We start from the raw sequence: 16,337 nt of genomic DNA on the forward strand, positions 1-16,337 counted from the left end.
GGAACCCTTCTTCCATTTGCAGCATTATTCTCCACGCTTTCAGTGGCGTACTCACAAATGAGGGTAAAGGGATTTGAGTTATTTCTTACCACTCCTAGATCATGTCATCTTTTCCTAAATTTGACGGTTTTTTTTTAGGAAAGTTGAGCAAAAAGAAAACTACTTTGCTCTAAAACTCCTTCTAGATACGCCACTGTTCTTAACTTTGCAGCTGGCATATCATAACACACCGTCTATCACCCAGTAACCGAATTCATCTCCGTTTAGTGTGAAACACAATAATATCCTGTTTTGTTAATATTTTCCCGCCTATCTTGTATAAAAATAATCATCTCCATAACAGTTACGATGAATAAACTTTGTCGGGAAACTGCCCTTGAATAACAGAGGCCTGTTAATTTACTTCCTTATTAGTTAACACGTGGTCAACACATCGAATCTCATCGCCGCTGTTATCTTTATTCTCTAATTCACGTAGCTCCCCAATTGTTTTCAAGAAACAGAAATGTTCGGTAATGGAACCTGTGATCACGCTAACTTGAGTTCTAAGTCTACTTTATGCAAAGATGGCTAATCGGTGCTGACCTACAGTTAAAAGTGGTATCCGAACCACAAAGTTCATAATTTCAACAGTAAGGAAGCGGTCGGAGCGTGGGTGACGCAAGCAGCTTTTTTACAATGTAATCCTTCCCTTGCGTTGTCAAAATGTTCAGCATTCTTGAACAGATGGTGGTCGCCTTTATTCAGTGCTAAGCATTTGTACCATCATGAACCTTAGACATCGAACGTAGAGATGTAATATTTATCGTTTTTGAAGCTTTTGACAACGTAGCACTGAAGGAAACTGGCAACAAGGCGGTTCTCGGGTAAAAGCGATGTGGAGGAAAAGAGAGGAGAAAACAAATGACTGCCAGTGACGGATCTACGTATCTTGGGCCCATCGCAAAGGATTATTTAAGTTACCTTCAATGTAAAACACACATACTTGTGAAAAGAAATGTCAAAACATTTCCTACTATTCAGTCTCTTCAGTGTGTGTATGTTGTTTGTGTATGTGTGTGTGTCTGGAATGATTCGATTTTGTTATTTAGCGTCGCTTTTCTACCACTTTGGCTAATAGCGACGATGACGATGAGTGATGATAGGATGAAAATTAGGAAATTGATACAGGAACACTTACAAAGAACACCATGTCCAGGGGAAGATGCGAACTCGTTACTATTGGCTTCGTAAACTCTCTGCTAAGCACTCCGTGCGGAGATCGGAATATCTCTCGAGTTTTTTAATGTCTAGTTTTAAGTTCACTTTTATGCCCAGATCGGTTAAATCGGACACGACCTACAGTTTTGAAATGAGATCCGAATCACTATGTGCCTCCACCGGGAATCCGACATTGTATACCTCTGGATAGGGAAGTAGAATAGAATAGAATAGAATACTTTATTAGTCATTAGACAACATGATTGCAATAGACTTCGTCATAATAAGTATATAAATATTAATATAAAAAAATACAAAATAAAGGAAAATTAAATTATTAATCATTCATTGGACAAGTCCCTTCCGCCCTTCGTTTCATGCTACGAGTTAAGAATTTCAAATAAGACATCCTTATGTCTCTTTTTTTAATTTCCTTGTAGATACAAGATTTTAAAAATAATAATGATATTAATAATGAATTTAAATATATGGGGAAAAAATATTGGATCACTTGTCAGTTTCCTGAGTAAACCATCAAGGAAAAGCAAACATTGTTATTAATTTCCTTGATTCATAGTTCATTGTTTGCTATCTTGTTGATGTTAATTTTACCGAATAATTAATATATAATAATAATAATAATAATAATAATCGTCATGTTATATCACTTGAGGTGGGGTGTAAGGGATGGCCTTCAACGTAGAACACCCAATTGTCAAGTAGTACACCCTGGACTACATTTTGCAGACGAACGAGGCTCTGGCGACTGGCACTATGGTTATGAGTGCCACTTTGCAGCCTCAGCTTTTAACATGCTTTTCTGGGATTCGAACCCTAAAACTTTAACCTTGCGTGCTACACGTAAACAAAGACGAAATGCAAATAGAGAAACGCTCGTGTTTTAATTTTTAGTTGAAGTTTGTGATGAGGGAAAGGGTATATGCAGCAGATCTTTGCAAACACTCATATAGTCTGCGGGTAATGATAATTCCATCTTAAAGCAAGGATCATATTAGTATTATATTCTGTGAAGTAAGGTAATTTTTTCCGGGTTATTGTAGTATTTTTTTTATTTGTCACCAAGTAACTTGGAGTTCTACATTTATTGACTGGTAAAGTCCGGACAAAGGAAACGAAACTAGCTGGAAAGTACGATTCCAAACGCGAGAAGGGAAGCAGGTAGAACACCACCCTGTTGCTCTTGCTTGCTATAGTAAAACTGTAAAACTGTAAATCTGATGGTCGTAGGTTCAATCCCTTCCGGTGGCAGAAAATTTTCGTAACTTTTACACCTATCCCATTGTGTTCATTGTTCACCCCGTGTGAAACGGAATAATTCAATTTGGAATTGATGATGGGGTGGAGGGGAAATATTAAATTACAAAACCTCCATTTCAACGAACCGAGAATTGGACAAAAATTGGATAATTCTTATAAATATTAAAATTACATTCATGTTTTTAGTGGTATAATCACAGGTAAAATCAAAGATTTTACATTTAAGATTTTACCTTTGCTCTGAACTAAGCCAAAAGGCATTTCGCACCGATTTAATACATTCTCCAATACATTTCAAAATGTTATTGAATGTTTCATGTCGATAATTTGACCAATGCATCAATTCTTGACGCTGATACGATATTTTCTGCAACTACCTCTTCTCTTCAGTCCCTTCTGTTCTTCTATTCTCCTTCTCCTTCTTCTCTCCCCTCCTTCTGCTCTGCTTTTATCTCATATCGCCTTCCCTACTTTTCTCGCCTCTTATCTCCATCCCACTCATCTCCACTCCTCGCATCTCCTTTCCTGTCTTAGATTTCCGACTCCAAGCACTTTTCTCATCTTCTTTTCGTTATTCTCTTTTTCTCTCCTTTACTCTACTCACCACTCTTCTCTCATCTCGCTTTCCTTCTCTTTTCTCTTCTTTGCTCCATTTTCCTCATCTCTCCTAAAATATTTTTCCATTCTCCTCACTACATCTCCTCTCCTCGTCTATCCTCTCTTTTTTCTCTCCTCTTCTCCTCTCGCTTTCTCTTTCTCCTGTCCTTTGTCACCTCTCGTTTTCTCTCACCTCTTCTCCTTTCTGTAGACTCATCAGCGATGAAATGCTAGAAAACCTATTATTTTTCTTTCAGAAAGAATTTTGAGAGGGTGAGGCTGCAAAGTGGCACTCATAACCATAGTGCCAGTCGCCAGAGCCTCGTTCGTCTGCAAAATGTAGTCCAGGGTGTACTACTTGACAATTGGGTGTTCTACGTTGAAGGCCATCCCTTACACCCCACCTCAAGTGATATAACATGACGATTATTATTATTATTATTATTATTATATATTAATTATTCGGTAAAATTAACATCAACAAGATAGCAAACAATGAACTATGAATCAAGGAAATTAATAACAATGTTTGCTTTTCCTTGATGGTTTACTCAGGAAACTGACAAGTGATCCAATATTTTTTCCCCATATATTTAAATTCATTATTAATATCATTATTATTTTTAAAATCTTGTATCTACAAGGAAATTAAAAAAAGAGACATAAGGATGTCTTATTTGAAATTCTTAACTCGTAGCATGAAACGAAGGGCGGAAGGGACTTGTCCAATGAATGATTAATAATTTAATTTTCCTTTATTTTGTATTTTTTTATATTAATATTTATATACTTATTATGACGAAGTCTATTGCAATCATGTTGTCTAATGACTAATAAAGTATTCTATTCTATTCTATTCTACTTCCCTATCCAGAGGTATACAATGTCGGATTCCCGGTGGAGGCACATAGTGATTCGGATCTCATTTCAAAACTGTAGGTCGTGTCCGATTTAACCGATCTGGGCATAAAAGTGAACTTAAAACTAGACATTAAAAAACTCGAGAGATATTCCGATCTCCGCACGGAGTGCTTAGCAGAGAGTTTACGAAGCCAATAGTAACGAGTTCGCATCTTCCCCTGGACATGGGTGTTCTTTGTAAGTGTTCCTGTATCAATTTCCTAATTTCATCCTATCATCACTCATCGTCATCGTCGCTATTAGCCAAAGTGGTAGAAAAGCGACGCTAAATAACAAAATCGAATCATTCCAGACACACACACATACACAAACAACATACACACACTGAAGAGACTGAATAGTAGGAAATGTTTTGACATTTCTTTTCACAAGTATGTGTGTTTTACATTGAAGGTAACTTAAATAATCCTTTGCGATGGGCCCAAGATACGTAGATCCGTCACTGGCAGTCATTTGTTTTCTCCTCTCTTTTCCTCCACATCGCTTTTACCCGAGAACCGCCTTGTTGCCAGTTTCCTTCAGTGCTACGTTGTCAAAAGCTTCAAAAACGATAAATATTACATCTCTACGTTCGATGTCTAAGGTTCATGATGGTACAAATGCTTAGCACTGAATAAAGGCGACCACCATCTGTTCAAGAATGCTGAACATTTTGACAACGCAAGGGAAGGATTACATTGTAAAAAGCTGCTTGCGTCACCCACGCTCCGACCGCTTCCTTACTGTTGAAATTATGAACTTTGTGGTTCGGATACCACTTTTAACTGTAGGTCAGCACCGATTAGCCATCTTTGCATAAAGTAGACTTAGAACTCAAGTTAGCGTGATCACAGGTTCCATTACCGAACATTTCTGTTTCTTGAAAACAATTGGGGAGCTACGTGAATTAGAGAATAAAGATAACAGCGGCGATGAGATTCGATGTGTTGACCACGTGTTAACTAATAAGGAAGTAAATTAACAGGCCTCTGTTATTCAAGGGCAGTTTCCCGACAAAGTTTATTCATCGTAACTGTTATGGAGATGATTATTTTTATACAAGATAGGCGGGAAAATATTAACAAAACAGGATATTATTGTGTTTCACACTAAACGGAGATGAATTCGGTTACTGGGTGATAGACGGGTGTGTTATGATATGCCAGCTGCAAAGTTAAGAACAGTGGCGTATCTAGAAGGAGTTTTAGAGCAAAGTAGTTTTCTTTTTGCTCAACTTTCCTAAAAAAAACCGTCAAATTTAGGAAAAGATGACATGATCTAGGAGTGGTAAGAAGTAACTCAAATCCCTTTACCTCATTTGTGAGTACGCCACTGAAAGCGTGGAGAATAATGCTGCAAATGGAGAGGGTTCCTTAAATAACGATAACAGAAGCGAGGTGTAATGCATGGCTTTCCTGCAAGAGCCTAAATGTCAACCTCCCTTCCAAGTCCAGGACTCATAGAGGGGGGCTTGCCATTAGGTTATCCTAGGCTATAACCTAGGGCCACACAAAAATTAGACGCTGAAGGGGCAGAAGTGAAGACCATGGACTATTAACATTTCTTAATGTTGTGATAATGGCAAATTAAAACATGCCAAATCCTATTACTTGCTTATTTCGTGAACGAAGGACTATCTAACGTTTAAATAATTTCTTACACCATGACCTATTTTCAAACGTCACCTACATCATACAAACAATATGTACCGATATTGTATCCATGTTTTGAACTTTACAAGTGTTATTAGTACAGAACATGCAGTTAGTGAAAATGAAGTACCATGATATCAAAATTATTAATAAAAATGTCTACAGTGCCCGAAAGAAAAGATAGCCTAGGGGCCCAAATTCTATATACTATCCCGCTCTGCATGGGCTGCATTTTGCAGACAATTTGGGCATTGACGTCTAGACTCACATTCAGTATGTTTGTTGCGTACTGTCCAAACATTTTTGTCATTGCCCTCACATCAATTCCATCCTAATCTTAGCGATTGACGAAATGAATCAAAAGCGAGAAGTGAAATTAGTTAAATCAATCTCTAGATAACAGCAGAAAATGGCTGTGCCTTCCTCAAATTGAAGATTCCTATCGCAAATATCCAATATAACATGAATGATAGGATGAATGATGAAACAGATTGTTGGAACAACACAATTTCATGTCCAGGTTTTCCAGAATGCGAATCTAGGAACCCGAGTTTTGTAGCTCGGTACGCTAACCATTCAGCCACAGAGCCGACCTGAAATACTTCTTTTTATTATTATCTAAACCTCAAAATAATATGTTAATATTGAATCAATGCTTTTTCTTGTTCACATCACATTACCTCCAAATTAGCCGCGATTGAAGGGTGTGTAAGGCCCTACACATCGTTTTATATAGTCTGATACATAGTCTAGTCATTGTTAAGAGACTAAACAAAATGCAGGACTACATTTAGAATATAATCGTTATATTTGCACCTTCAATCACTGCCACAATCACTGTAGGTGTAATGCCTATAAAGTGTGTTTACAACACGCTCCGAAACGTTTGCCGGAATCATTGCAATGGGTGTGATTTCGCGCAAACAATTGTGGGGGAAGTTGATTTTTAATGGTCGGACCTTTCTAAAATTAAAGCCAGAAGAGTGAAACGACTTGCAGCCAAAGCTATCCTCTTCTCTAAATGTAATCTGCTCTTGCCTATCCTCTTCTCTACTCTGCTTCATAAATAACAAACGTGTCGTGAGGCTAACGCTCTCTTCATTTTCGTCAGTTAATTTTTGAACAGCCTGTGTAATTTTACTTTTCCTCCTTGATATTTTCCTTTTCTTACAGTGCGCAGCATATCTTCAAGGAAAAAAATATTCTAAATGAAACAAAAATTTCTTAAATTATTATTCGTTCATTCCCGTGCAAGATTTATAGTACCACTTTTTACAAAAACTACATTCTATTGCCCCCTCATAACAAAGTTATTTGCCGCAGCATTCAAGTATTTTATTCCAGCCTATTTCGGCTGCTTCGTCCTGAGACTGAGAGATCGACGCTCGAACCATATTCGTAACACTGACCTACTTATCGCTAGCTCGCTAATCCCTTAATCCTGTACAGCTGCAACGAAAGAGTCTGCTCACCCGATCAAACTGTACAGCTTTTTTTCACTTTCTTACGTAGGACACAAATATCTTACACACAAATAATCCTATCTCAACTTATTATTAACAAGATTTCTTAAGTTAAATGTATTATCTCAAAAAATATTCAGAAGGAATTCCCGGTACAAGGCACCATGTAACGTTATACAAAATGGATTCGAAGATGATTTTTTTTGTGGACTAACGTCAAAAGCGAAACAGTAAATAAAACCGACACTGGATTTTTATATTTAAATTTATATATATATATATATATATATATATATATATATATATATATATATATATATAACTGTGTTTTATAGGTGAGGTTTTAACATACAATATTTATACAATAAAGACAGTATTAGTAAATCATCCAGGCCCAGGTATCTGACATCAACGGTTTATAAACGTTTTCCGGAATACGTTGAGCGGCCAGCTTCCAGAATAGATTTGTTGAGATACTATAAGATTTTTTTTCAATAACTCTTTGTACCGTACAGAATTTTTTTCTTGTTGTAATCAATGTTGCCTACTACACATGGCAAGAAACTACCTACCCTGTCGTTATTTATGGGAGGGGGATTACTAAATTCAAAATACCATCTTTCGAAGCGTCACATATATTTTATGCAGTTTATGCTACACTGAGAGCATTTTATTGTTAGTTCATTTAGTTTATTTAACGTCGGATTTATACCATTTCTGGCTAATTGCGAGGATGCAAATGAATGTTAGAAGTGGAGAAGGGACAATCAGAAACATATAACGCAAACCCCACAGAGGATGATTATGTATGGCAGTTGGCAGTGGCTGGAAACAAAAATAAAGTATTTTAAGTTTTCCTTCCGAATTTTTATGTGCTGTTTTATGTGCATGCATTACATTTCAAGCTCTTCTTGGTGATTTTGTTTTTCTACGACCTTCAATTTCTTTAGCCGTTATCTCTTTGTATCCATGTCACTGACCCAAACAGCACAGGTAACGTCACAGAAAGTTCAGTAGTGCGTCCCAAATGGCGCAACTTTACCGTAATACGTCAACATATTATGCGCCGCTCAGTGTTCTGTTTTTTACCATATAGCTACGCCGAACAACCGATTTGGAATTTTAGGTTTGAAAATTAAAACCTTAATCTCCAAAAGTATCATATTAATATGAAAGATTAATCTTAGAAAATGAAAGAAACTCTTCATCAAAATTTTAAACTATATAATTGTAGTTATAAAAACTTACCGATTAAATTATATTCTTACACCAATATCCATATTTTGAAACATATTTTTATATAAATAAATTACGGCTTTTCAACAACACTTTTAATGTCTTTTAAAATATATTCATATTTTCAATCATTGATTGACGCATAGTCGTAACGTAATTTCCTGAGAAATATGGTGCGAAAAGATTAATTCCCCCACTTCTAAAGGTTCGACTCTGTTTATGAGTGCGTTGAGTGGCCGTACACTCCGACTTCGAGTCCCGTCAGCCTGGACGAGGCTGTTTTGTGAGTGTCTCTTCATCCATTTAGCATAATCATGATCCATCATCGTGAATAGTCAAAAGTGGAAGAAAAGCGACATAAAATAAATATCAAATACAAATGGCTTCTAAACAACACTGGCCTGGCAGACGACAAAGCTTCGTATTGTCCATAAACTCCACAAATGAATCTCGCAGTCCATCCTCACCCCACTTCCCTTTTAAACAGGGGATCATTTCGTGGGCTTATAACTGTACAAATATGAGACATAAAATAGAAGAAAGAAGGTTTCAGGGGTGACCTGTAGCATAGCAGCAGCTCTCTCAATGCAGGGAAGGGGGAGGCTAGGGAGCTGGAAATGTTGTCTATGCCTTCAAATATTGGATAATTTCACGTACATATTCGATCCCCGGCCGGTTCAAATCCGGGAACTTTTCTAACGTTGGAAGCGGCCCCGGCGTCCACCCAGCGTCGAATAACATGGGTACCTGGGGGAAAACCTGGGGGTAAAGGCGGTCAGGGGCGTGATGCTGATCACATCAGCCACACTCACGACCGGATCAAGAAAGTGTGGGGCGTTACCCCCACACCCCCTATAGGCCTTCATGGCGTAGTGCTATGCACAGGGGAGCACTTTACCTTTACCTTTTACATATTGTTTACACTAATAAACCGGTAGAATTCTCAACCTACGGCTCTTTGAATGCACAAATTTTAAACAATATTCACTGTACAACTTCTCTAACTGAATGTAATGTATTCCCTATATGTTATACGTCTAATAATAATAATAATAAATGCATGTTAACTGAATCAAGTCTTTTTCGGTATTGTGTGCTTTCGGTTACCTAGAAATCTTAAATATCGATCTTTATGTGTGAGACGAGACTTCTTGCACCTGCCTGGAGGAAATCTGTGGACGCTAACTAAACTGATTGGTGAAACTTCAACTTCCCTGCGAAAGCCAAGACTTGTCAAGAAGTTTTTCATTGAATGACACAATGTCAGTGTATGGAGTCTCATTAATTTTTGAAAGAAAAGCAGAATGAAACGATACCAAAATTAATGAACAACCATGAGTAGAAAAATTGCGAAAAGAATTAAACACGAACACTTTCAGCACAAATAGAGGTTACATGGAAAGAACGCAGTAAAGGTACAGCTGTTCCCTGTGCATTGCACCATGACTGAACATCATGGGAGTGTGGACTGTGGAGTTATAGGGCATAATATGATAAGGTAACCTGATTACTGCAACAATTCTATGCTGTCTTCACCCGAAAAATAAACGCAATGTTAGTGGTATAGGTGACTTCGCACACACCACACTGCGAGAGGAGGGGGCCCGTGCATCAAGACTCCATTCCGAGATCGGAAAGTGAAAGGCAGAAAATAATTATGATGATAAATTGAATTCTTCAAGTGCATCCGATTTGGAACACATTTTATTAAATAATTCTGAATTTTGCGTACGTATTATGTGTGCCCATATTTCTATTATTCATTTAAATTATGAAACTAATTAGTATATTAATACATGGTATTTAATCAAGTTAAAACATCATGACACTTTGCTGAATGAGTTGAAAAGTGCTTAGACTTAAAATGTGCTAGGTGACAGAGAACAGGCGATTGGTTTACAAGCTGTTAACGAACAGCGATATCTTTTTATATGTAATCATCACGATCTCTCGCACAAATACTGGGACATAAAGGATACAATAAAGAAATATTCTGCCGAACTACTGTCCAATTAAAAATTATGGCTACTGGAGTTTGCACTCAAATTAAAAATTAACCACTTAACTTATTGAATTCTGATTTAAGCTAAAAAAAAACCATTTTTTTTCAAGTATGCTTTCAATTTCTTATCGTCGTGAGAACAAAAAATAGAGCTTTTTTGCTGTTTTTCAAACTATGCTCTCTTTGAGATTCTGTAATTATAAAACTTGTGGTCCAATCGGGACGAAATTGAAATACGTAGCCGTACTGGTTAATTTTTAATTGGAGTTCAAACTCGAGCCTCCATAATGTTTAATCCGACTGTAGACAATCATTCGCTCTCAGGCCATATGCCCTGAGAGCAGAGAAAACAGGAATGGCATAGTCTCCCTTCTGTCCGTACTTTCAAGTGGCAACCCTCGAATCAGCCAGGAACGGCGTCACCCCCCTCCCCCTCTTGACGTCCCCTCGCACTCAAGCAAAAAGCACATCGTCGGAGATCCAATTGCTTGCATGGGCCAATCTTGAGGGTCTCAAACAATTATTAAAATTCTGGTTTGAAAGATTGCGTTAATACTTTTTTACAATTTTTCGCAAAAGTTAGCTAAATCTACAGAATAAACGCGATAATATGGAGTCATGAACATCGTGTTTGTACCTTCATCATTTTATCATTCCACCTCATTGTCTCGATTCATCCACGAAACAGACCAGCGGCGAAAAATAAACGAAATTGATATAGCTATGTAGGGAACATTTTAAAGGGAATGGACCTTTATCCTCTTGACCATAAAGCTGAGGTTGTCGGGCTTCCCGTCTTGGTCGAAATCTGTCACTTTGTAGATGTTGTTCACCCTCTGAACATGCCGCGTCATGGCCTGAATGCAAGCTTCCTCGGAGCCGAATTTCTGGAAGAACAGGTGGTCCGCCTGCAGGTAGAGCATGCACGTGGTTTTCTTGGGGTCTATCGTCGCCCGCTTCGGAACATGGGCGTGCGGATCGGGCCACGACAGGCTCTCGGGGAACCAGCCTTTCCTCCTGGCGTGGGGCGGACCTATCACAGACTTTGAGGATGCGACTTTGGAACAATCGTTCGTCACGGAAGAAGAAGATTTAGCGGAAGAAAACGATCGGTGCATGCGGAACTTCGGGCACGGGTTGAAGTCCTCGGCGTCGTCGGAAGGTTCGTCGCGCCACTCCTCCTCGCGGCGTTTGAGATGGAGGAGATGGGACGTGCAAGGAAGGTCGGGGGAAGGGGGATCGACGTCGGAACCGCGGTACACCACGCTGTGGAAGTCCTGGGGATGGGGAAGATACCGATGGGCCGGTTCGATGAAGAAGTCCTCCTTGCTCGTGGAGACTGTCCCGTCGAACAGGCCGTCCGTCGTCACCAAACCGTTGACCACCGCGTCTTCATCATCCTCAAGGGTCCCGACGTACACTTTGGCAGTATCGAAGTCTACAGATCACTTGGTGCTTTCAAAGACGGCGTCGTCAGCGAAGATGTTGCAGTCTGGGACGAGCCGTATCTGGAATAGTCTGTTATGAGCGGTGAAGTTAAGGCGAAGTGGGGCGGCAGACAAGTCTCTTCTCAGCCTCCGATGCTGCGTCGCAAGATTGTCCCTGTCGTAATACACAGGCTCGAAATGGCGGATGAACTCATTCAGTACCAGTCCTGACCGCGAGGAAGACACGGCCGTCGAGACGATCAGGAGTGCCAGGACAATTCTTGCGGGCAGTCGCCCCTCCGCTCCGGGAACCAACATATTCGGCTGCCTTCACGTCATCGCAGCACCGAGCACCACTGCACCAACACAACACTTGCCACGCCGGCTGTGCACCGACGGTCGTCTCTGTGCATGGACAACACCAGCGTGTTTTGACACCGCACTCACACTTTCTCACCACCTCCCGCTGGTACAGCCTCGCGCGAAACACTCACACAGAAACACATTTTTTTTACTGATACGACACACAACTCACACGATTTGGACAGAAATACCAAATCAAGTCCCTACCTCTTCTTGTTACATCTGCCATTTTTATGACACATATTTACATTAACATTCTGTAATTTGACATCTGAAACCTTTAGTCGATTACCGTTGCGGAGTAAACGGCGTCACACGCTGTGAAGCCTCAGGTTCCTACGTACCTGGTCAGGCGTGGATGTATCATTTTGTGTTCCATCACCATTTCATCGGTTCGTCATTTATCCTCATCGTCGCGATTAACCAGATAGGTAGAAAATAGGCGTAAAATAGAAATACACTGGAACCCTTAGTTTAGTGTTGACATTGGCGATGCATGGCAACTGTAAGCACAAACATTTATGTATTAGAGGTCGAAGATTTGAAATGTGTGCTCCTTTTCGAAGAATTCAATTGCCACTTTTTGCACAGAAAGGCTATTCGAGACTGAACCTACAGTCTAAATTGGAATCCGAAACACTGTACCACGTGTCCCCACCGGTATCAAACCCGTGACGCGACCCCTTCATTACAAGGCGACGACGCTATCGTTTTCCAAGACCACAGCAAAACGTCCTTTTGTTGTATACAGTCAAAGGCAAAAATTATAGCAGGCAAGATATCAATAGTTTTCTTCCATTATTTACTTTCCCAGACAGGGCTTTTTTTAAGAAGCTGTATGACGATTCCGATCCTTGAAAATCACATTGAGGAACACAGACTTAATTAACATAATGATGAGCAATTTGTCTATCATTACATTTGCCTTCGATTGTGCGCACAACACAGGAATTCTGCATTTATCGCAAGTTACACAGTTAGAGCGAGAGAAACCTGGGAAGTGCTTCTACATATAACATCTAAAAACAACACCGAGTGGTTTCCCCCCATCCCTTGTCTGCGAGAGGCTTAGTGGGCATGGTTGCCACTGCTTCAGAAACACATTCAGGCCGTGTGGGAAGAGAGAGAACTAAGAATGCTCACTCCCGTGTTCTCTCAGCATTGCTTCACGAAACGTATAACAGAAATATTCTCAATTTAAACTTTGTAAACCAACTTTATGCTTTAATGTTGAAAAAATGACGTTATTTAAAGCAGCGAAGTTAATCATAAAAGATGAGTGTCTGCCAATCTTAGATACCGATAGCAGAGAAACAAGATCGCCTGCTTGACAGTAAGGTTGTCCTGTCTCCTGGTTGCAACGTTGCAAACGCAAGCAGCAGAAAATGCGAGCTCTTCGGAAAAAAACTTTAGAAAACACTTTTTTTTTATAATCAATCGGTCTACAAACCGAAGGCAATAGCAATTGAATAGAATAGCCATATTTCCACGCAACAACTTTACTTTTTACTCTACCTTTTTTTGTCTGAGAGCGTACCTGGGGTGGGGTCTGTAGACTCTCCTGATACATGAGCAATATTCAAAGAAATTTAAATGCACTATTTATTCATTAATTCAGTATAGGTTATATACGCGTGACTTACAAAGTACGAAATTACCTTGCGTATAATTTTGTTGTGTATTTGTCACATTTTACATTGTTATAACAATTTTCTTCTGCGATAAACAAGTGCTTAGCTTTCCTTAAGTTGTGAATGAATATAAGTCAACTAAGGGGAAAACCGAAATCCTCAGCATTGTACCAACATGTGACACTGGCGACACCACACAAAATTAGATCAACTTCATAATACAACGACCTCGTACTCTAATGTCACGAGCCGGAAATAAAATGCTGTGTAATCAAAAACGCCAGCAGTCCCCGGGTGACGAGTGGTCGCCGGGGGAGTCTTGATAGAGGGAGCGAAGCGCGAAATGTGTTGCGAGTGACAGTGTTAAGTCGGTCCATTTAAAAGGTTTGGGCGAACCCACTGAGGACACCTTCGATGGACCGATAGAGCGCCACGTCGTGACTCAGCCGAGGAACCGTGAAGGAAATCAGGTACAGTGTTTAGATATCTTGCTGGCTTGTGCGTAAGGGTGACGTGGGAGACCGCTGGAGGCACGTGTTTCCCATAGTTGAGCAAAGTAACAATACCAGTGTTCAAGCTCTTCAAACTTCCACGGTAATGCCCAATCTTCTCGCACACTCCACCTGCATTCTTGAGGTCGCCTGTCCAGGCCAATCCGAGAGTCCCCATCTCGAAATCTCTGTAAGTGAACATGTAGGCCAGGCAAAAGGCATCGTAGTCTTCCTCGGAAAACAGTTCTAGGAACTTCTCCACTCCATAGTTTCCAGGAAATCGATACGTGATGTCGTTGAGAGCGTCGGTGGAATGGACCTTTATCCTCTTGACCATAAAGCTGAGGTTGTCGGGCTTCCCGTCTTGGTCGAAATCTGTCACTTTGTAGATGTTGTTCACCCTCTGAACATGCCGCGTCATGGCCTGAATGCAAGCTTCCTCGGAGCCGAATTTCTGGAAGAACAGGTGGTCCGCCTGCAGGTAGAGCATGCACGTGGTTTTCTTGGGGTCTATCGTCGCCCGCTTCTGAACATGGGCGTGCGGATCGGGCCACGACAGGCTCTCGGGGAACCAGCCTTTCCTCCTGGCGTGGGGCGGACCTATCACAGACTTTGAGGATGCGACTTTGGAACAATCGTTCGTCACGGAAGAAGAAGATTTAGCGGAAGAAAACGATCGGTGCATGCGGAACTTCGGGCACGGGTTGAAGTCCTCGGCGTCGTCGGAAGGTTCGTCGCGCCACTCCTCCTCGCGGCGTTTGAGATGGAGGAGATGGGACGTGCAAGGAAGGTCGGGGGAAGGGGGATCGACGTCGGAACCGCGGTACACCACGCTGTGGAAGTCCTGGGGATGGGGAAGATACCGATGGGCCGGTTCGATGAAGAAGTCCTCCTTGCTCGTGGAGACTGTCCCGTCGAACAGGCCGTCCGTCGTCACCAAACCGTTGACCACCGCGTCTTCATCATCCTCAAGGGTCCCGACGTACACTTTGGCAGTATCGAAGTCTACAGATCACTTGGTGCTTTCAAAGACGGCGTCGTCAGCGAAGATGTTGCAGTCTGGGACGAGCCGTATCTGGAATAGTCTGTTATGAGCGGTGAAGTTAAGGCGAAGTGGGGCGGCAGACAAGTCTCTTCTCAGCCTCCGATGCTGCGTCGCAAGATTGTCCCTGTCGTAATACACAGGCTCGAAATGGCGGATGAACTCATTCAGTACCAGTCCTGACCGCGAGGAAGACACGGCCGTCGAGACGATCAGGAGTGCCAGGACAATTCTTGCGGGCAGTCGCCCCTCCGCTCCGGGAACCAACATATTCGGCTGCCTTCACGTCATCGCAGCACCGAGCACCACTGCACCAACACAACACTTGCCACGCCGGCTGTGCACCGACGGTCGTCTCTGTGCATGGACAACACCAGCGTGTTTTGACACCGCACTCACACTTTCTCACCACCTCCCGCTGGTACAGCCTCGCGCGAAACACTCACACAGAAACACATTTTTTTTACTGATACGACACACAACTCACACGATTTGGACAGAAATACCAAATCAAGTCCCTACCTCTTCTTGTTACATCTGCCATTTTTATGACACATATTTACATTAACTGTTATTACATATTTGATACTCTCATTTCCATTTATTTTTTTCTGAAGACTTTTCATTGTGTTTTGCTATAATCGAATGCGTACTGTGTATCTAATCTTATTATTTACACCCTGATTAAATTTACCAATTGCTCCTGTTCACGCTCAAAATTTTATTTTATGACATACTAAACACTGATAGTGATCATCATTTGCTGTGTCATCACTAATGTACCTTCTCTTAGATATAAGGTGAAGTCATTTCTCCAGAGTATATACAGAAGTCATCCATAAGTGGCAAGAAGATTTCGCATCGACTTAATATTGTTCCTGAACTTTTCTTGCGAACATATGTTGTCTCCAATCGACTTATTTGTGTATTCTTTTCAACATTTGAGACCTACTAACTTATCTTCGCATTAGCGTTACCAGTGATATATTTATTCAAGTGTTTTCACAGTGTCACGTACATGTACGTCGTGCGATGAGATGCCGCTGAGACTACCA

The 16,337-nt window shown here is 40.8% G+C and overlaps 2 protein-coding genes across 2 annotated transcripts; both read right to left on the bottom strand.

Moving 5' to 3' along the window:
- Window positions 1–11,966: 11,966 nt before the first annotated feature.
- On the bottom strand, window positions 11,967–14,925 carry LOC145982366 (disintegrin and metalloproteinase domain-containing protein 10-like). The gene is made up of 2 exons (XM_083115922.1): window positions 14,205–14,925; window positions 11,967–12,160 (listed from the first exon to the last, which is right to left on the bottom strand). Exons 1-2 carry the CDS (start codon window positions 14,923–14,925, stop codon window positions 11,967–11,969), a joined length of 915 nt encoding a protein of 304 aa, XP_082972048.1.
- Window positions 14,926–15,252: 327 nt separating this feature from the next.
- LOC145982365 (disintegrin and metalloproteinase domain-containing protein 10-like) lies at window positions 15,253–15,552 on the bottom strand. The gene has a single exon (XM_083115921.1). It carries the CDS (start codon window positions 15,550–15,552, stop codon window positions 15,253–15,255), a length of 300 nt encoding a protein of 99 aa, XP_082972047.1.
- Window positions 15,553–16,337: the final 785 nt, after the last annotated feature.

The sequence above is a fragment of the Lepisma saccharinum genome, unplaced genomic scaffold (assembly GCF_977018435.1).
Source record: "Lepisma saccharinum unplaced genomic scaffold, izLepSacc3.1 HAP1_SCAFFOLD_157, whole genome shotgun sequence".
Taxonomy (NCBI): domain Eukaryota; kingdom Metazoa; phylum Arthropoda; class Insecta; order Zygentoma; family Lepismatidae; genus Lepisma; species Lepisma saccharinum.